At 41.4% G+C, this 21,836-nt stretch overlaps 1 protein-coding gene across 3 annotated transcripts in view; it reads left to right on the top strand.

The window, feature by feature from the left end:
* bcas3 (BCAS3 microtubule associated cell migration factor) overlaps window positions 1-21,836 on the top strand; it is a 365,279-nt gene that overhangs the window by 118,726 nt on the left and 224,717 nt on the right. For all 3 annotated transcript variants that reach the window (XM_087841488.1, XM_087841496.1, XM_087841502.1), the window contains 3 exons: window positions 2,112-2,212; window positions 7,264-7,460; window positions 7,728-7,825. In XM_087841488.1, the coding sequence (XP_087697614.1) occupies window positions 2,112-2,212; window positions 7,264-7,460; window positions 7,728-7,825 (396 nt within the window). The remainder of the gene's footprint in view (window positions 1-2,111; window positions 2,213-7,263; window positions 7,461-7,727; window positions 7,826-21,836) is intronic.

The following is a 21,836-nucleotide window of genomic DNA, read 5'->3' as shown; positions in this document are numbered from 1 at the left end:
ATGCATGCTTAGGTTGCATACCTCACACTGTTTAGTACATATGCACATATGCCAGGCCACTGTGATGCTATTAATCGTGTTTTATAAATACGAAGAAATGGTTATATGGTTGGTTTTTTTTGTTTGTTTTTTTTGTTTTTTTTTGTTTTTTTTGTTTGTTTGTTTGTTTGTTTTTGCCTGTCCCATTTGGTTCTTTAGCCGTCAGAATTGTTGTCTGAAGACCAACAAGGATACCCAATGGATTTATTTTGCCAAATGGATCATCATGGCATTGCCGTATTGGTCCATTTGATCGACCTTTGTTTTTATTATTTATTTTATTTTATTTTCAGTTGTTACAGACGGGACAGACATGAGTGAGAGATAGGAAAGGGAGAAAGAAAGAGGAAGGAAAAGAAAAACAGGAGGGGAGAGGGACAATGAGAAAGGGAAAAAAATCTCCTGGATCACCTGTTGAGAGAGAAAGAATAGAAAGCAAGCAAAAAAAAAAAAAGAAATGGTTATATTGTTAAAAAATGTCTGTATTTTTGTGGGCAACACGCAGGCGTGCATGATCCACAACATATATCACACTTTCTTCCCCTGTAAGGACCTTTAGCACATTTCAGCTCATCTCTGTTGCTTTTTATTGACTAGACACAAAACTGAGATCTGAAATCTCCTGCTACAAACACCAGCCTGAGCTTGTCTTAGCTACAGCGGGGAGGAGAAAATAGACACTGTATCCATGACGTGCAATACTGACCTATGGCAGTTGCTTGGAGAGATGTTTTGTATTTAATAAAAATTGAGTCAAAGCTTTCTTTTAAATCACACTGTACAGTTGCATGGAGTATTTTACTAGCACCACCATAACACAAAGAACCAGTTAATAAAATCACAGTTACATAGTTGCTTTTTTTATTTATTATTGTTGATTCACTGTCTAATGATTGTATCCACTTAAGTCAGTTAAATCTAATATGCTTATAGATATAATGACATAATTCTGTCAGTTGACAAAAAGGGGAATAAATATTTCACCAGAATAGTTCAAGCTGTCCTTGAAGTAGCCTCTTTTTGTCAAACAGGAAATAAGGAAAAGCTTTTGGTATTAAAAAGTCTCATATTTCTGTTTGGCCACTTGTTAAGAGGCAAACACTCTTATTTTTTCAATGTGTTGAATTTGTTATGCCATGTTTTTTACGACTTTCCCACTTTTACTCATTTCTCCTTTTAGTCGTACTGATATGATTTGGATTTGCAGATGACGCTCAGTCATCAGATCAGTTTGGGTTTTTGTTTCAGAACCAAGTTTAAGAAACGTGTGACGGCACAGTTCTGTGTGAGTATGTTGGGGTGAGGTGTGGGTGAGGGATGATGTGGCATTTTGCTAAACAGGCGTCAAAGACCAAACTGCCTCCATCGAGGATGTCCGAACACCTGGAGTGTGTATGGGGATGTAGTTAGAAGTGCCTCCTGTGCTCCAGATGTTGACTTGACGAGTGTATTAGCCATGCTTGTGTTAAAGAAACTCCATCCCTGGGGTGGGAGGCGGAGAAAGACTGATTCTGCGCATCAGGGCTCGTTCTCTCCATCCCTGCTTACTCAAGCCTTCTGGAGCGCCATCTGTCCCTGAGTCTCTCTGCAACACACAGACATTCACTGTACTCTTGCTTTTCTACTAACACTTGCATGCACCAACATACACATGAGAACACGGGGTTGGGATTTTTGATGTTGTCCCAAAACACTAGCTTTCATCCAGCGAGTCTTTAACTGCAAACTTATTGTATCTTAGCTTAAACTAACTTCACTGAGCCCATGTGTTTGCTTTACAATGTATATGCTCATACACAAGGGCTTAAGGCCTAATCACACATTTAGGCTGTAAAAACACACTTTGGTGAACCGCTTTTAAGGTCTAATTAGCTTTACATGCTAATTTGTGTAAATTCTAATTAGTAATATGAGATTCATTGCCCTGCTTTGCCGTTCTGATATCCTTTTCCAATAGCTGTAAATGTATTTAGAGGGATGGAACTTGACTTTTACTCTTAACGTGACGGTACGAGGCGTTGGCTATCGTCAGCTTTCAAGTATATCATTCTTGTGTATTCTTTTTTTCCCAGCTGTACCCCCAGGAAGCCCCGGCCCAATCACACGCCACGAGTCATCCGACAGTCTGGCATCAGACCACAGTGGGCAGGAGGATGAGGAGTGGCTCTCTCAGGTAAAGCTTCTGTTTGACATGACAGTGACTTAAGAAGAAAATGTTTCATATTAAAAATGCAATGAACAAATACCAATTCAGAGCGCTGATAAATCAGTTAATGACTCTTCATTGCAAACATCATATTACAGTTAGACCTGCTCCTGAACTTGATCCTGGATTACAAAAAACAAGTTTGCACTTTTTGGTGTAATCTGTGGGTCAAGTAACTGTGTGTAATTTAAAAGAAGACAGCTCACAGTGGGACTCTATGGCAGCGGTCTCCAACCTTTTTTGCGCCACGGACCGGTTTATGCCCGACAATATTTTCATGAACCGGCCTTTAAGGTGTCGCGGATAAATACAACAAAATAAAACTAGTACCGGTACCGAAAAAAAGATTTATTCATAACACACGTGAAAAGACCCAGGAAAACCGAGTTAATGATAAAAACGATAACAAAATAACGCTGAAAACCGATAAAAACCCTGAAAACTATACATTTCACACCTGAGCCTCAACTCTCGCGGCCCGGTACCAAACGACTCATGGACCGGTACCGGTCTGAGGCCCGGGGGTTGGGGACCGCTGCTCTATGGCAACCTTGTGCCATAATATGGCATAGGCTTGTTTTTAGCTTAAGCAGGAAAGGTTTTATCTATCCACTGAAGCTCCACCTGATGCTCCAGTGTTTACTCACTGATATCAGCGAGTAAACACTGGAGCATCAGTCAAATCTGAATAGTTAGAGAGATTAAAAAAGTTCAAAGGAAGATAATAACTTGACATTCATCAGGTTAATAGAAATTTTGTTGCAAATGCATAAAAAACTAGCAACTCTTTTGCACTGTCTCTTTGCTATAATTATACAGTCGTCTGAAGTCGTCTCCTTCGTTTATTGTTTAAAAAAAGGGTTTTTGTTAACATACAGATCATGAAATTATTTTCCTGTCCAAACCTACCTGGCCTTGAGTGAAAGAGGAATCCCCCACCCTAATACATGTACTGTGATTAACCACATTTTTTGAAAAAAGCTGAGTTTGATTTCCTGACACACCTAACATAGTGAACCAGGCTAAAAGCTCAAATGCAACACACCATACCATGAGCTAAAGACACCCAAGAACAGATAAGAAACTCACTCAAAAATCTTAGTCTAGTAAAGGTTACAAAAACCATTCTAAGAATTTAGAACTACAGTGAACAAGACTGTCAGTCATTTCTCCACAAATTGAGAAAATTGTGACCAGCGTTAACCTTCCCAGGGGTCGCTGATCTCCCCAGCTTACTTGAAGAGATCACAAAATAACCAAAAAAAGCATCTAAAGAACTGCAGGCCTCGCTTTCCTCAGTTAAGGTCAAACTTCATGATTCAGCAGTAAGAAAGGGGCTGTGCACAAATGACATCCACAGGAGTTCCCATGGAAAACCACCGCTGACCAAAAAAGCCTCCCTCAAGTTTGCCAGAAACATCTTTATGATGTTCAGTTTTTGCAAGGTTTGAGTCTCGTTACATCTGGCATAAAACTAACACAGCATTTTGGAAAATGAATGAATGAATGTCATACCAACAGTGAAATATGATGGTGTGACGTTCTGGGACTGCTTTGCTGCTTTGGGACCTGAATGACTTGTCGTAATCGGTGGAATGATCAATCCGTTCTTCAGCTGAAGCTGACGCGAACTTGGGTTATGGAGCAAGGCAATGATCTGAAACACCAGCAAGTCAATTTCAGAATAGACAAAAAATCAAATTAAACCAAATGAAATGCTTTGGAGAGGCCTGTTCAAAGTTTGGACATGAGTCTAATTGAAATTCAATTCAATTCAATTCAATTTTATTTATAAAGCGCCAAATCACAACAAAAGTCGCCTCAAGGCGCTTCATAGATACAGAGAAAAACCCAACAATCATATGACCCCCTATGAGCAGCACTTTGGCGACAGTGGGAAGGAAAAACTCCCTTTTAACAGGAAGAAACCTCCGGCAGAACCAGGCTCAGGGAGGGGCGGGGCCATCTGCTGTGATTGGTTGGGGTGAGAGAAGGAAGACAGGATAAAGACATGCTGTGGAAGAGAGACAGAGATTAATAACAGATATGATTCAATGCAGAGAGGTCTATTAACACATAGTGAGTGAGAAAGGTGACTGGAAAGGAAAAACTCAATGCATCATGGGAATCCCCCGGCAGCCTACGTCTATTGCAGCATAACTAAGGGAGGATTCAGGGTCACCTGGTCCAGCCCTAACTATATGCTTTAGCAAAAAGGAAAGTTTGAAGCCTAATCTTAAAAGTAGAGATAGTGTCTGTCTCCCGAATCCAAACTGGAAGCTGGTTCCACAGAAGAGGGGCCTGAAAACTGAAGGCTCTGCCTCCCATTCTACTTTTAAATACTCTAGGAACAACAAGTAGGCCTGCAGAGCGAGAGCGAAGTGCTCTAATAGGGTGATATGGTACTACAAGGTCATTAAGATAAGATGGGGCCTGATTATTTAAGACCTTGTATGTGAGGAGCAGGATTTTGAATTCAATTCTGGATTTAACAGGAAGCCAATGAAGGGAAGCCAAAACAGGAGAAATAACTTGGCATGACCAAAATAGGCTGGCCATGCTCAGAAAATCCTCCAAGTTCCTCCACAATGAAACCTTCATTGCCAGTTATTGCAAATGCTTGATTGCAGTTCTTGCTGCTGCCACCAGTTCACCAGGGCCAGGTAGATTTGGATAGCTTTCCCCCCTTAATGATGGAAAGAAGGTCAAGTATAATTTAAAAATGTAAATTAGTTGGAAAATTCTTCCCAACCCAAGTGAAACCCCTACACATAACTGTCCTTATTTTAATATATTTTGACATAACTGTCTGAAACAAATTATTTTGTATTTTTACCTGATAAAAACACAATTCAAAACTGCACTGAAATAACCTGGTTGAGTGCGCGAACACGACACACTCACCCAGGTCTTTTCAGCTTGGTTAACACAAGTAGCACTTATCGCTAGTGTCGGCAGGTAGCCCACTACATTTTCATCATCAATAATTCCACTGCATACATAATTGATTGGGTAAAATGTACTTCGCTTAGCTAGCAGAGGCCCTGGTTCAAATCTGCCATGATAGTTTGCCAGGAGCAAAACTATCCCTCGCACTAACCTGTATTTTGGGTGACTTCCTGTCAGAGCAGTGATAAAAATGTATGTGTCAGTGGTTGAAGATTTAACTCTACAGCTCTTCCAGCATTAAAATTAAATGATTTGGACAAAGACTTTGGGATATTATACCATAACTGATATATGGGTATGCTGGTTAGTTTCCTCTTTGCTTCGGTTTCCCTAGAATATGAAGAAAAGCATAGATACCAAGCATAATAGCTTTGTGGATTGAGAAGAGCTAAATACATATAGGCTATATTGAATTAGAGGCTAACTACTGCCTCGTGGATTTCATTATATCATATCAGTGGCCCTCATTAGATTTTCAGTGGGCTTTTTGGCATTAGATTGGGATTCAGGATTGATCGGCCATCCCCTAATGAAATGTGAGGTTTGTGACCCTCCATGTCAGTGCTTCAGCTCACTGCAGTGCTGTGCCATTTGGTGCCTGTCAGTGTCAGTTGGCCTTCAGCTGACTGAGTAGACAACACAAACTCCTGTCCTTATACAGTCCACCTCGGTTCATACTTAATTGTCTCCTAATACGTAAATGGATTAGAGGACAGTTTATTTGCAAGAGATGTGTTGCCTTTAAGTGTTAGATAACAGGAACATTTAAAAAATGCACAAGCACAGCCCCTTAAATGCTTATGGTAAATACTTCACTGAATGAAAACAACTGACAAGCAAATTAGCTTAGCCAATATTTGTGCAGCTTCTTAACCTCAGACAATCATTTATAAGATGCCAGGATGTTCGTCTTTTCTTCTTACTTTCTAAAGATAGTACTGATGCTATAAGAGTAAAAATATTCAGCCTATAAAGAAGGAGAAAATGTGAAGGTTTTGCACAGACAGAGGCAGCTAGCTTGATCTCATTCGGTGTCGAGGCTACAGCAGCATGGGCAAATCTGTGGCAACATGTCAACTAGCTCTGTCCAACAAGTCTGCAAGGGGATGTGCATTTGGGGTTGATACTGGACTGTAACATCTGGACCTACCGTGCCATTGCAAAGAGAGCACGCTGGCAGCTGTCTCGGCTCCGCAGCTGGGCGTGACATCGATGGTGTTAACTGGAAAAGCATACACACATGCAAAGTGACAATCCTCCCTCCTTCTGTGGCCTAATTTGCACAGCTGTGATGAACCTCACATATCTCATGTCTGTGTGCATGTAAACAGACACGGCAAAGTTGAGATTGTTTAAGATGTTAGCACGTGGAAGCCATAGTGGAAGAAAATACTCAGCTGAGCTGAGAGACAGATGTGTATGAAGTAAAGATAATGACATCCGAATAGCGAGACACCAAGAGGCGTGCTAATTGCTGCAGGGATTCAAAGTAGAGACGGCTTGGGAGAGCAGTGAAAAGCAGGAGTCCGAGGCAGGAGACGGCTGTTCAATAAAGGCAAAGAGGAGATGGAGAATAGACGAGGCAGTAATAGTCTGATGTTTATGAGTGAGCCACTCCATAACCTCCTCCTATCCTACTTTTAGCCAGCATTAGTGCCACTCAGCTCAGGCGCCCGTGGACCGCCTGCCACAGCAGTGCCATCTTATTGTCCCTGTAGGCCTCACCTCAGCTTTGCTGCCACGCCGTTGCTAGTGTCACACTTCTATTAACCCTCTGGGAAGGCTTCCCATCAGGCTGCTAGCACTCCCAACACACACAAGACATTGATGAGTTCTGACATCATCGCCAGACTTTTAGTGGTACACAAGTACAGCAAGCTTTTAGTTTGATGCCATGTAACTGAGTTCATCTGAGTACTGCGTGGAAGTTTTCAGCGTTGGCACATAGATGCCAGAGCCACCCTGTGAAAGCCAGCCTGGAGCACGTTAGACAAATGAATGCATCTTCCTAATAATCTAAAGAAAACTGAATTGAATGAACCTTATTTAGTTTAAACCTCTCGTTTCAGGTGGAGATCGTGACTCATACAGGCCCCCATCGGCGCCTGTGGATGGGCCCCCAGTTTCAGTTTAAGACAATTCATCCTTCAGGCCAGACCACAGTCATCTCCTCTTCATCCTCGGTGCTTCAGTCCCAGGGCCCCAGCGATGTTCAGCAGCCCCTTTTGGACTTCGACACAGACGACCTGGACCTCCACAGCCTCAGGTACTTTAAATTTGTTCTCATAGAAATACACACCAGCCTAAACGCAAAGGCGATCTACACGTGGAGCTGGTCATTAATCAGAAATGATCCTAATATTCTAATAATCGTGGATAGAGTCCACATCGATGAAGCCTGTAGTACTTAATCACTGAAACAACAGACCAGAGCTCCAGTTAAATAAGCATCTGGATCCCAGTGGATGTGTGTTCTTTTTGTGTGCGTGTGTGTGAGTGTGTGTATTAACGGATGCATAACAAACATGTTTAGGATCCAGCCAGTGCGTTCAGAGCCTGTCAGCATGCCCGGCTCATCGCGGTTGGTGGCTGATCGTCGTGGCCAGTCCAACATCATGGATGCAGGATCAGGTAAGAAACTTTAAACATGCCCTCTTCTGTTTTGCGGTACACCTTTGCTTCTTCTCTCTCATTGTTTTACTGCAGATACTTTGCTGAGGTGTGAAGTTGTTACATGTGTTGTATTTTGTTCCCGTCAGTTATATCAGCTGAGGCTGTTACATTGTTTCCACTCTGTCTTCTGTACTTCACACATTCAAACCTATTAAATCGACAGTTATGTCTAATAATGAAAAATGACACACAGAAAAAGTGTATATTTATGCACTTGATACAAAAGCCTTTGTTGGTGATGTCCTATATGAAAAAAAGTCTTTGTGAGTCCTTCCCCATAAACTCTGAGCTTTAGTTCATTCCATAGATTTTCAATTAGCAATAACAGCTGTATTGAGTCTCCTCGGCTGTGTGTTTGCTGAAACCGACGTTTCCTCGTCATCATCCTGGTAGATGGCAGCAGGTTTTTTTGTGTTTTGGGGGTGATATGCGCAGCGCCTTTTGACCTTGTATTTCACAGCCGTGTCTAAATGTTGGTCAGCAACCTTTAAACCTGCTTTTTCTTAACCCACCAAGTGTGGTGAGTGTTCATAAAGGCCATGGTGGTTGAGTGCATTATTTCTTTATTTTTTTGATCACTTGTACCTGCTGATTCCAGGTCTTTCTGTTGCTCTCCAGAAGTGATCCTTGCTTCTTGGACGACTCTTCTGATAATTGTTTTCCTTCCTGTTTGAAATGAGCACCAGTTTAAGGTGAAAGGGATTTCCATTTTCACCCACCGGTGCTCACTGACACCTTAGGCTACGTTCACACTGCAAGCGAAAGCGCATCATATCCGATTTTTTTTGACCCTATGCGACCCATATCCGATCATGGTGTGACAGTGTGAACAGCACAAATCTGATATTTTCAAATCCGATCTGGGTCACTTTCGTATGTGGTGCTGAATCCGATACATATCTGATGTTTTAGAAAGCTGCTGTTTGATGGTCATGTCGTATTAAATCCGTCTTTTACGTCACTGACACAAGACAGACGCCAATTATCAGCTCCAGAGAAGACATCGCGAACGCTTCCTGACCATCCAGTGAAACTGTTGGGAAGACAACGTTGGAGAAACGTGAACATTTTATTTGTTCTGTATAATCTGCAGATCCTGACAGAAATCTGCAACTATCCTTTGAAGCAGCGCTCCTCTAAAACAGCAATAAGGATCATTATTAGGTTATTTACATTATTATGTAAATAACAAAATAACTCAAAGCAAAAATTGGGAAACGTAAAGTCTGAAGTCTTTATATTAAGGTTCATCTGTCAAACAATACTGTTGGTCTGGGTCTAAACAGAGCGCGTTGTGTGTGACGTCTTCTTTTGCGCATGCGGCCGCTTTGAGCGTTCACACTAGAGCGCGTTTGCTGTCACATTTTATCTGTAGTGTGAACAAGCAGACAAAAAAATCCCATTTGATCAAAAAATTGGAATTGAGCATTAAGACCTGCAGAGTGAACGTAGCCTTAGAAATGCTTCTATAACTATCAGTATGTTTTGCAACAACATAGAGCTCACTGGTTTTATCATGAGATGTTTCTTTTGTGACGTCTTGGCAATGAGACGCATTTTCATTGGCCATAGAAATTGAAAATGTAAAAATTCATTATAATTTTAAAAACAGTTTATTCACTTACTTCTTTCTCTTTAATTTATTTACACATTTAAGCAGTTAGGTTTATGGTATATGATATCTCACAGCTGGGCGAACACAAAAACACAAAAAATGTCAATAATCTTCTTACTGAGTTGGAATTATAAAGTAAGTGTCCCAAAATAGCTGTGCTTTTTTGAAGAGGTGCATACTAATAGAAGTAACAGGTCATTTCTTTGCTTCAAGGTTTATGAGAGACACGTTTCCAAGGTGTAACACGAAAGGATATATATATATATTTATTTTTTCGCCTGTCCCATTTGGTTCTTTTGCCATCAGAATTATTGTCTAAAGGCGAGGAAAGATGCCCAACGGATTTACTTTACCAAATTGACCATCACAGCCTTGCCGTAATGGTCTATTTGATTCACCTTTTATTGTTTATTTTATTTTTTTTATTTTCACTTGCTAGATACGTGACATACTTGAATGAGGAAAAGAAAAGGGAGAAAGGAAGAGGGGGGAAAACAGCGGAGAAGAGGGACGGGGATAAAGGGCAAAAAAACCAAAACCAACTAAATAAGCAGACAAAAAAAAACATCTATCAATCACCTGGATCACCTGTTGAGAAAGAAAAAAGAAAACAAGCAGAAGAAAACGAGAGCAATACAATAAACAACATCATGATGATATATGGGAATATAACAGTAAATACTAAATATTAAACATTATTGTGCAGCACATAAGATCGACACACAGTGTGCTTTGACACAAAATGATATAAATCCTTTTAAAAAACACCATCCGTCCATTCTCCTCCACTCATCCTTGTCAGGGTCGTGGGCTGGATCCCAGGGTACACCTGGACGGGTCACCAGTCTGATGCACAGACACGCATTCACACCTACGGGCAGTTTCGAGCTGCCAATTAGCCTAACCCAGCTAACTGCACAGTAGTCATGTTTATGACCATATCTGCAAAGAGATTCGCTCTGTTATTGAATAACAGCTGAACAATCCCATCCAGGTCGATTAGGAGTGCAAAGCCTTTTACACTCTTAATCTGCACTTCTGCTACATCCCACCATACACAGCTATAGATGTTCTCTGGCATTGCTGTTGTATTCCAGTGTATTTATATGCACTGTGTGACAGTGTGTCTGAATAGGCTTGCAAAGTCTATTAGCTATTTGACAGGATTGATTTGACTCCAAGTGATCTTTAATAGCATGGCTGCTTTAATCTGGTTATGGTGTTTGATAATCCAATCCCACTCAGAGGATTTCCTGTAAAATATGTCTTTTACTCTCAACACAGGCATCGCGAAAGTGTGTTTGTGAGCCTGGTCCTGCTGCCAGCGGGTTCGAGGAATCATCCTTTAGTGCGTGACATTATATCCTGTTGTTCTGCGTTTGATAAAGGAGATAGAGAAGCGTCTGTGGCGTCTGTGGCATTATCTGCTGTGTCTTGTGACCGTTTCATTCATCTGATCTGCCCTCACGCTGACACACAGCCACCGCTCGCTTTTTCAGTCAGGCGTCAAGAAATATTTGCGACGGGTGTCACAAGAAGGTGTGTCGCAAATAGTTTCACACATCTGATCGCACGTCTTTTGTCGTCCAGCCTTTGCTTTTCAACACGTACCCGGAGGTGCTTCATGAAGCGATTCACGTAGATGCGGTTTGACCATTATTTATTTACCCTGTTTGTCTTTGCTATTTAACATGACCACTTTCTGCCATTCACCCATAACCTGTATTTACATTATTTAAATACATGTTACAAAACAAATCCCACACATTTGGCCGTAATATCGCGTTTTAAGAAAAGAAAAACAGAAGGTACCCGACTATTTTGTTAACATGTAGATTTGATTAAATTCCACTTCACAGATTATGAAGAACAAATCTTTAGTAATGTAATTATTAATGGTTAAAGCTGTTTCACAAAGATTAATTGTACATTTATAATGAATTAAACAATATAATGAAATCCAAATATTACGCTGAAATGTTGAAATGCAAATTAAGTTTGACATACACAAATATATCAGTCTGTGTTTATAATACCCACCCTGATTTATCGTCTGTCTTCACTGCTTGGAATTTTGGTATTTATTTAATTATTTAATAATTAAATAAATGATAAACCTTGTGATTTATAATACTGAAACAAATTACAGAGGTCTTTCTTATTGAGTCTTTGTGGCTCCTGAAGCACATGCTCATTCATGCAGGCTCTATGATAAACTGTTGAGGTAAATGTTCATTTACATCCTCTGATGTGCTTATTTGTTTACATATTTGCAGTTTTTGTGGCGATAAAACAAAAGCATTGGATAACCTTTCAGTTTCATTGGTGAGGCAGCTCTGCTGTGATCTTCAGAGCGTTACGTGTCTTTCACTTCGACAGAGGGACGTCACCAGAACCGTTCGATGCAAAAATTCTGAAGATGCAGCGTATGCACCAAGGACTTTTATTAAGGGATGATATTGATTCGTAAAAGGGAATATGCAGGCAGTGTGTAGGGTGATTTTGAATGTGGGGAATGTGAAATTCTACCTGTACTGACAACGACATTTCTGATATGGTGATGGTTCAGCTATCTCCAGCCAGTGTCCTCTGTGTTCTCTCACTGCTTCAGAGCAGAGAGAGGCAGGACAGAGCCAGGCCGAGGGATGGAGGTGATGCTTATCAGCGTCTGTGTGTGTGGGTTTGGGGTTGTGTCCTGCCACTGCCATGGCGCCGCCATTATCACAGACGCACATCACTTTGGTCTCACCCTCTGCAAAACTTGAATGTGTGTGGTTGAAGGTGCAGACAGTTTATCTAAGTGACTTCAGATCATTTTAAAAGTGAGTATTTGTAACCGTGGTTACAAGAATACAGAGAAAGCTGATGAAAACTGCTACAATTCAGTTTAAACTCGAACATTAGCAACATTTATCGACTTTAAGATGAAGACAAATAATGTCCCAGTGTGCAGTTTGTTAAGACCAGTCATGTCATCAACGTGACAAATGTAGCACTGCAGTTGGCTGAGCCAGCGCCCGTAGACTCAAGGGGTGCAACGATACTCGTATCAATATTGAACCGTTCATACAGTGCTTTTGGTTCGGTACGCATATGTATCGAACAATACAAATTTATTTATTTATTTTATCAACTTTTCTTCTGACGATGCTGTCTGTGTTGAGCGCTCAGTGGATCTGCGCTCGACAGTGCAGCGCAGATCCACTGAGCGCAGGGCAAGCTAGCGAGACAGAAGCTAGGCTAGTTGCAACATGGCAAATTGAACCTCCCCCACCCTCATTCAGATCTGGCGTTTGGAACTATCTTGGTTTTCATGTGACGTATGACCCTGAAGGTAAGCGCGTCATGGACTAAAGTAAAACAGTATGTTGGATGTGCCAGCAATGCTCAATTTGTGGGAACTAGTGCGTTAGTGCAGTTAGCTCGTTAACGTGTTGACGCAGTCCAGCCCCACGCACGGGGCGAGCCGCGGTAAGTTGTTAACAGAGATTTGCCGTGTTACGGTGTTAATGTCATTTCAACGAGATTAACGCTGACAGCACTAGTGGGAACACAACGAATATGACTGCACATTTACTCCGACATCATCCTCGTGCAAAGACAAGTGGAAGCAGACAAAAACAACAAGCACGCATGCTACAAACTTTACCCGAGTCATTTAGACAGCCGTTAGCACATGATTCTCCTTATGGGGACCTGATATGTTTAATATGCTGCTGAGAATATAGCCCAGAAGAAGCGTATAGTATAGCTTTTATTTTGGAAAGAGACATTTCTCTGTAATAAACTCTCTTTTCCAAAGATGAGGGATTTCTCCATCAGATAGATTTATTTATTTTTTATTACTTTGTTGTTTCAGCAACATTAAATTGAAAAACTGTACTTTTGAGTTAAAATATATATTTATAATTTTAATAAATGACAAATTAAAAAGGCATGAACATTTTTTTGTATCGAAAAAATATCGAACCGTGACACCAAAGTATCGAACCGAACCGTGAATTTTGTGTATCGTTGCACCCCTAGTAGACTCCCGTGCTGAAATCCCAAACTTTAGAGCAGAAATAAATATATTTTCCAAAATCTGCATTAAGGCTTATGGTGATGTATAGTTCAGAGCAGGGCCACTGTGAAAAACACGTGGGTAGTGTTTCTTCTTGATGTACTGAAATACAAACCAGGTAGTCAGCTGTTTTACCAGGTATACCCTGTCAGACAACTATAGGAGCATCTAGTTTAATGAAAACAAACAATAATCTGACAGTAACATATTTACATAATAGATTTGGGCCACTTGTTGCTAACAGACTGATCTGCTGTTGGTTTACAGTTCCATCAGGTGTGTTATAGGAGCCGCAGTCAGCATGCATTCATCTTTATTCTGACACAAATATTAATGATGTTAGTGTGTGGTTCTGTCCAGTTATGTCTGTCTGTTTAAGCTGGTGCTGTAACATCATACAGTTACTCTGGATTCTAAAATGTGCTCTGCTACTTGCTAACAATAATCTTTAAATCTTATCAGTCTTTAAAAAATATTTATTTATTTAATACTAATGTTTTTGCTAATGCGCTACTGTTCTGTGTCACATGTGAGATATGCAGGATATGCACGTGTGCTCGTGTGCCGTCACATCACAAACAAACCTCAGTCTTGTTGTTCAGCTTCATATACAGCAGAGCTTTGTTTCTGGAGTGCGTGTTTATAATATATGACATGCAAAAACATGTTAATTGACACGTTTGTAGCCTAGGAAATAGTGTGAAACTGATTTATGCCTTACGTTCCCATTCTTTTGAGTAATATTCGCCACACTGAAAGGAATTCTGTCATGTTTTCATTTCTGTGAAACTGCAACAGTGTCTGTGAGAGTCCTCAGGCCCAGCAAGACCATAAAGCTGCAGCTCTTCCTACAGTGACTCACTTACAGTCAGTCAGTCTCCCCAGTGTCTGCTCGCATCTTATCTCAGCCCATACACTCTGCTTATCTCTGTCTTCCCTGAGGTGATGGGACGCCGTCTGCATGGGACACACTCACGCACACACACAGAGAAAGCGATGTACAGTGTGACTTCTTGATCCAGCATGTCTCTCTTAAGGAGGGGACAACAGCAACGCTGCTGTCTCACTTTCCACCAGCTGCAAAACACAGGAGCAACGTGTAGCTGGTATCGATACGCCCTATCTGCACCCCAAGCCTTGCTGGGGGGGATATGTGTGTTTAAAGCCAGCCTCAATCCCAGCTAGACTACACAGTGGCGTTTTGTGGCCCAGGAGGTCATATCTAAAAAGAAAGAAAAGGAGACAGACCAGAAAAACAGATAACACCACAAGACTGAAAGAGTCTGTTTAATCTTTACCTGTGTGTGCGCGCATGTTCGTGCACTGATAAGTGTCCCAGTTCCCGTCCACACGACTGTAGTTGTGTTTTGACTCTGTAAAGAAAGCCGCCCTGCTCCACAACAGGAAACAACAACAACAAAAGGCCCGTCTGTGGCATCGGCCATTTTGTTGTTTTTGTTCGTCATCTTTGTCGCCGCGTCTCTGCCTCGCTGTTTTTCATCTGCGCGTGTGCGTCTGTGTGTATTATCTGTGGTGGTGAATCAGTGATAGTGTGTTAGCTGGCGGCAGAGCTAAACAGGCAGGACATGATGAAGCTTATCAGAGAGGCTGAATACACTTCAGAGCACTGCTGGACTTTGGCACTGGGTTTGCTGTATGTTTGTGATACACTGTCGAAGACTAAAACGCTGAAACAGACGATGCATTCTTGGTCACAATCTTCAGTTTGAATCTTTACAGTCATTTCCAAAGCTACACTCTAAATTTCTTCAGAGTGTGTCTTGCATATATAGACGTGTAAACTGTAAGTTCATCCTTGTTGTAATTTAACTAGTGTGTGTTAGTCCACCAATCAAGTCATTCAGTGAGGGGTCAGCATTAGACACACCCACCCCACGTTTTCACAGCTAAGCTACCATTGCTGTGTGTGTGTGTGTGTGTGTGTGTGGGCTGGAGGTGTGTCTTACTGTCAGAAGTCAAATGAAAAGTGGTGTTCCTTTCCTCTACATTACCTGTCTATTTATTATTTTATACAAACTTCAAATGCACAGAAAACCAGCTTGATGAAAATTGAATAATTGTTCCTCCCAGTTTCCAGTTCTCTACCAAAGGAACAAATATGATTGTATGAAAACACATTTCCCTTTGTATAGTAACTTCATTACTAACTAGGGCTGCCACGATTAGTCGATTAGTCACGATTACGTCGACTATCAAAATCGTCGACGACTGATTTAATAGTCGATGCCTCGTTTGAAGCTTTGTAAGATCCCAAAAGACGCAGGAATAAGTAGTAGGATTTAAGAGTGTAATAACGGACTGAAACAGAAGATGGCAGCACTGCATGTACAAGGATGCCAGCTGCCGTTAAACCCGAAGAAGAAGAAGAAGCTGTGTCCCAGAATTCATAGCGCAACCCAGCTCAGTTGTCAACAATGGCGGCAGCTAGTTAGTTTTAATATTACTCTTATTATTCTTTCTGGGTCACAAAATAAACGTTTAACATATTTTCAGGCGAGAATGTAGCTGTGTAAACCTCAAATATCTGTTCAGTTTATCAAGACGCCACATATTTTCAAAAGCGCTCCGACGTTTACGGAGACGTCTGTTAGCCACTAGCTCGATAGCTAGCCGGGGGCTAGGCTAACTAGAGCTGTGAGAACACCGGACTCCCGGCTAATCGTTTTCAAACCCACCGCCGTCTTTCGCTACTCAGGTTAAACATGATATATAAGTCACTTAGATAACTTAAAAATGTTGTTTGGCTTTTTTCAGTATTTTATTTGTTCCTGAGTAAATCGGTTTGGCTGAGATTAAAGTTATAGTTTTTACACAGCTGAATAAACGTCAAGCAGACAGCTGATTATCAGAAGTGTGAGATGCTGGAGAATTTACTCCGGTGTCCTGTTATATTTTAGATAGCAAGGAGTTTATTAAACTTCACCGAAACAATCTGCAAATTTAATTAAAATTTAATAAACTATCATCTTGTCTTTATTTTTAGTTAGCACATACCTTAAACACTTAAAGCTGTAAGCTAATGATAGTTATATAAGAGCAGATGCTGCTGGTGCAATAAGCTGTACGTTTTTTGATGATTAGTCGACTAATCGCAAAAATAATCGGTGACTAGTCGACTATCAAAATAATTGTTTGTGGCAGCCCTATTACTAACACAAAAAAATAAAAAAACCAATGAGATTAAACTCTTCATTCAGATCTGTATTGCCTCCAACAGTAGAATTGCTTTTGGTACTGATCAGTTTTTTTTAAATTCTCCAACTATTTAGAACCTGAACACACTCTGATTCCCACCTCTGAGCACCATCTCCCTAAATCTGGATCCTGGGTCTAGTTCCTGTCATTGTCTTTTCTTAGATCTAAGGACTCAATGCTGTGAGAGCGAGGGTCACTTCTATAGCTGCTTTAAGTCTGTGGTCATTTCTGGCCATAAATGTTCATGTCATTACCTCCTGTGTTGTTGAGGTGATTGTTCCAAAACTGACTCAGTCCCCATAGTCTCCTACGTTAAAAATCCCCAGTTTTAAAGAACTGTTTTCAGCCTGTATAAAACAGAGCAGGTCCCGTAAGATATTTTTTTTTGTCATTATTAACATTCAGTATGTGGGAGCTGAATTTTAAGCCCTCCATGCAGGCGCGGGTGGAACTTTTTGACGGGCACACCATGCGGTCAATCACATGCAAACACCGACTGGGATCATACCATTATATTAAAAAAGGAAGGGGGGCAGACGTTCCAAAGACAGCAAGCGTAGTGGCACAGCCCAGGTACACAGAGAGACAGAGCTGCATTTCAATGATAGAGACTCCCGCTTTTATATTTTTAAAAGGTTTCAAACTTATCCAGGCCTTAAACCTCAAAGTTGTAGTAAATGCATTATATAAGTGTTAGAGCTTTTCCTACTGATAAAACCTCCCTCACAGCTGTTCATACTACACAAAGTAATTAAGACATTAACGATTAACTTGTTGAAGAGGGAGAACATCTGGTTTAATGGGATGGACCCCTGACACCTCTGAGTTCGAGCCTCTGCAGCCATACTTTGCAATGGATGATATCATCTCTTTGTATAACATGTCCATGCTATACAATGCTTAATGCCACCTTCTCATCCAAATGTTGATGCTTTTAGCCTCCTTGGCCGTTTCAGTCAACACTGAAAACAGGAGCTAGTAGGTGTTGTGACACGTGACATCATTGTCTGCGTCCATGTTTTTTACAAAGGTTACTCAAATGGTCTTTGAGTGCTGTTCTTGGCTACCCATGTGCCATGGCACGAGATGGGCTACACCCTGGATAGGTCTCGGTTCAATCACATGGCCAACACAGAGAAAGAGAGACATTAATTCATCAAACAAGCATGTGTCTGAATTGAAGTGAAGCCAGAATATAATAAAGGCCTGAGCCAGTGGATGGAGCCGAACCCATGACCTTCTTGCTGCGAGGTGTCAGTGCTCACCGCTGCTCACCGTGGTTCGGCCCCTGAGTTGTAATATCTCTGAAACCTTTAAATAAAAAATGTGAATGTTGCACATAAACTGAAACAGACACAAACACTAGAGTTTCAGTATCCACGCATGCATCCGTTTAGACCGCCAGCACAGTGTCCTGTTGTCTCGGTGACCCTCCACCTCTCTACCACCATTAGCACCACCCTGAGGCGATAGGGGGCGTTCCCTGTGTCATTGTTTTCGCCGATACAGGATTAGGAAGCAAGAGCGGGCCGTGAGCGACGGCATAAAAGACAAGGATAGAGTTTTGTTTCCCCCTGAAACACACACACAAACCCGCTCACACACACTTTGTCTGTCGTCTTTCTCTCTCCTCTTCATACTTGAGCAGCCATTTAAAAGAGCAGGCACCTGTGTCGTGGTATTCTGTCTCTCCTTCCTTTTCTAATACACATACCCCAGTAACCTATACCCCACAATTACCTCCCAGCCTCATAAAGGGCCCTTGTATTTTTGTACTATAACGGTCGCGCTGACAACAGTGATCACGAAGGCCAGAAAGATGCCCGGCCACCCGATCTCTTCCTTAAAGACAAATACCCTCATTTCCCGGGAACCCCCCCACCGCTCCCCTCCTCTTCTGATTTTATTTTCCTCAATAGGCACCTTTGTCACCTCGCTGCCACTCTGCCCCTCCACCCATCCTGTCTGTTGCCTCAGGGTGTCTTTGGTGACCTGTGGCTGGTGACAGCACACAACAGCCAATCTCAGCAGTCATCACCGCCGCTTGTTTGATTTTGTCATCACCGGCAATCAGGTGAAGGGGAAACGCCGAGCTTTTATCAGGAAGAGAAAGAGGAAGAAAAATGATCTGCTGGAAAATCGGAAAGAAAAGAGAGCCGGGTTAAAACATAACAAAAGTGTTACATTTGCATGTTGTTGGAATTCTTTGAATATCTTTCTAATATGTAACAGAAAAGCTGTGCAAAATGTTCCTGTAACGGGCACTGAGTTGATTTGAAAGAAAATGCGTCTTACGTAAGTGTTGAGTTGCTCCTGCTTGCTCTATTTGACCCTGTTTTACCATTTTCTTAGTCTTTATATGTTCTCTGAGATTTAATATTCCCTCGCTTTAAACCTTCAGGAAATGTGCCGAGTTAAACGCACGTTTGTGAGTGTTCGGGGACGGCGGGGTGGGACGCACGCAGAGATTTATGGCAATTGTGCGTGTGTGACTGAGAGAGATCGGGGTGTGACGAGGATTGATATGGGTGAGTGCTGATCAGGTTTTTGTGCTGCTCTTATCTCTCTTTCTCTCTCTGGGTGTTTTTGTGCTGCAGCACTTTTAATCTGCGAGAGATGAAATGCCCTCCAGCATTAGAGCTACACAGCAAGTGCATGTGTGCGTGCGTGTGTGTGTGTGTGTGTGTGTGTGTGTGTGTGTGTGTGTGTGTGTGTGTTTGTGGTGCAGTGCCAGAGGGCAGTGAAGACTGAGCAGCTGCTTTTTATAGTGACTGAACGGACACCAATGTGTCGGGCATCTGCCACGCGTTCACCCTACTGCCTACCCACTCGAGTGTGTGCGTGCACGTGTGTGTGTTGCAAACTGAGAGAAGCCGTGTTGGTGTGTCTTTCCCAGTGTTTGTATCATTGTGTATAGCACCTCTAATACTGTAGTGGAACATATAGATCTGTTTTAAATTCAACTTGGCAACAGCAGATGTCTGTCCACGTGGTTTTTGCACGCGTGTGTGTTTGTGTGTCCAGCAGCTGCTGATACAGAGGAACATGTCGACGTTCATCCGCAGCGTGAAAACAGTCGCAAACACATGTATGACACATTTGCTTGTTACAGGGCAGCGGTGTGAGTGGCGAGGGGGCGGGGGTTGCTGTTGGTGCCACCCTTCCATTCCCATGACCTCAATCTGTGATGGGCACCCTGCCAGGCTGCCCATCCCTCCGTCTGCGGGGCTTACCGCAACTTCCAAGATGTGAAGGGGAAGTAATGGAACATCCGTACCGTGACCTCACGCACACTTTAATCCTCACAGGCGCTAATCAGTGTCATCTTTATGGGCTTGTATGAGCAAGATTTTGAGTGTTATTACACCCAGACAGCCATATGCACATGCAGATGAGATGAAATTGCCATTTGCAACAAGAGTAATGCCAAAAGCAAGTGCGTGTCTGTAGATCATGAAGAAAGTATATTTGTTCCTTTTGGAGTAAATTGGAAGCAGTAATGGAACAAGTATGTCCAATCAGCAGTGTGACTAGTTGTTAGCCACATACGCACGCGATGCTCTCTGCTTCCTTTACTGTCATTTTGCTGAGTTCTGCATTAGATGGTCAGAAACAAGACAGCGGTCATGAGAAAAAAGACCAATCCATCAGAGACTGTTGAAAAAATAAGGCCAATGTTATCTCAGTGTACAGTTAACGAGGTGACGTCCTTTGATTTGGAGAATGAAAACGAAGCATGACCTGGTTTTATGTGGTTAATGTTTTCAAACAGCTCACCTGCTAACACGGACTAGCCCACTCAGGTATGTGAGTTGAACATCCGTGCACTACAACAACTTACAGGTGGCCAAAGTTGGGGGTCATTCATCACGAAAAGTAATGTATTGCACATTTCTTGTTACTTTTTTTTAAAGTAATGTAGTACGTTACTCGTCGAAGAAAGTAATCCCTTACACTACTTGTTACATTACTTTCCCATTACTCCGTAAAATGGCCTGAACTCCAACTCCAACGTAAATCTCTGCCCTTATGAGGACACATGTATAATCTTTCTTACGTATGGAGGTATGAATACAAAGCCAACAACGCTCTGGGTTCTTGGCTAGCGTTGCTTTAGCATGCTGTCTGCACACGTGCTTGCAGAGAGCTAAAGTTGTGTTAGCATAACACAGTTGCTTCTGTCCTGGATGCAATAAACAAAAAGTAATTTCCATATCTCCACTCCTCAAATGTTATTTTGTTGTACTGCTCCACCATTTAGAATAGAATAGAATAATCCTTTAATTTTCGTCCTCTCATTGAAATTAGCTGATTGTACCACAGGGACGGAAATAAAAGTTTGTTGGATGTTTTCTTTTTATCCACCTGAAGCTCACATAACTAAAGAAACTTTGTAACGCAAATAATGACATGCAGTAACTGTAATCTAATTACAGAATATAGTACAGTAATGTGTTACATGACTGCATTACTGAAAAAATGTAATCTGATTACAGTAACATGTTACTGTAACCTCCACTGCATGTAGCTAACTATTTGTCATGCTTGATCTCTCACCATTAGATTTGTTTTCAGAAAACTTCCAGGAATTTTTAAAGAAAAAACGTTACAGCAAAAATGCATTTCACTGATCTAACAATGGACACATTTATCATAAAGAATTTAATTAAAATGTGAATTTACTGCTGTCATATTTTAAATTATTACTAATTAAATGAGCAATCAAAACACATCTGTCGACGTTATTTTTGCCTCTGGAAATGATCATTTTTGTTTGTTTTTTTAACCCACAGATAATCACATGTGAAAATTAACAATATAATACTGAAATGTACTCCAAATAAATTCAGACTATTTCCAAATATTTGTAATAAGACATAAACTCAACACCTATTTTCACCTGTCACACTGTCACCTGAATGATCTTTAAAATCCTCCTCAGATTTTCTTTAACTTAAAATAATTTTCTGTAGGATCATATGATGTGACAGTGCAGTACCTTTTTCCTTTTTCACTCTTTAGTGATTTTTCACTCTTTTTCTTTTTCGGGTCTTATTTGGCTTTGTTGGATAGGT

This window comes from Neolamprologus brichardi, chromosome 1, assembly GCF_056152115.1.
Source record: "Neolamprologus brichardi isolate AB-2024 chromosome 1, ASM5615211v1, whole genome shotgun sequence".
NCBI classification, from domain to species: domain Eukaryota; kingdom Metazoa; phylum Chordata; class Actinopteri; order Cichliformes; family Cichlidae; genus Neolamprologus; species Neolamprologus brichardi.
The sequence above is the reverse complement of the archived record's forward strand: the minus strand, read 5'-3'. Positions and strand labels throughout refer to the sequence as shown.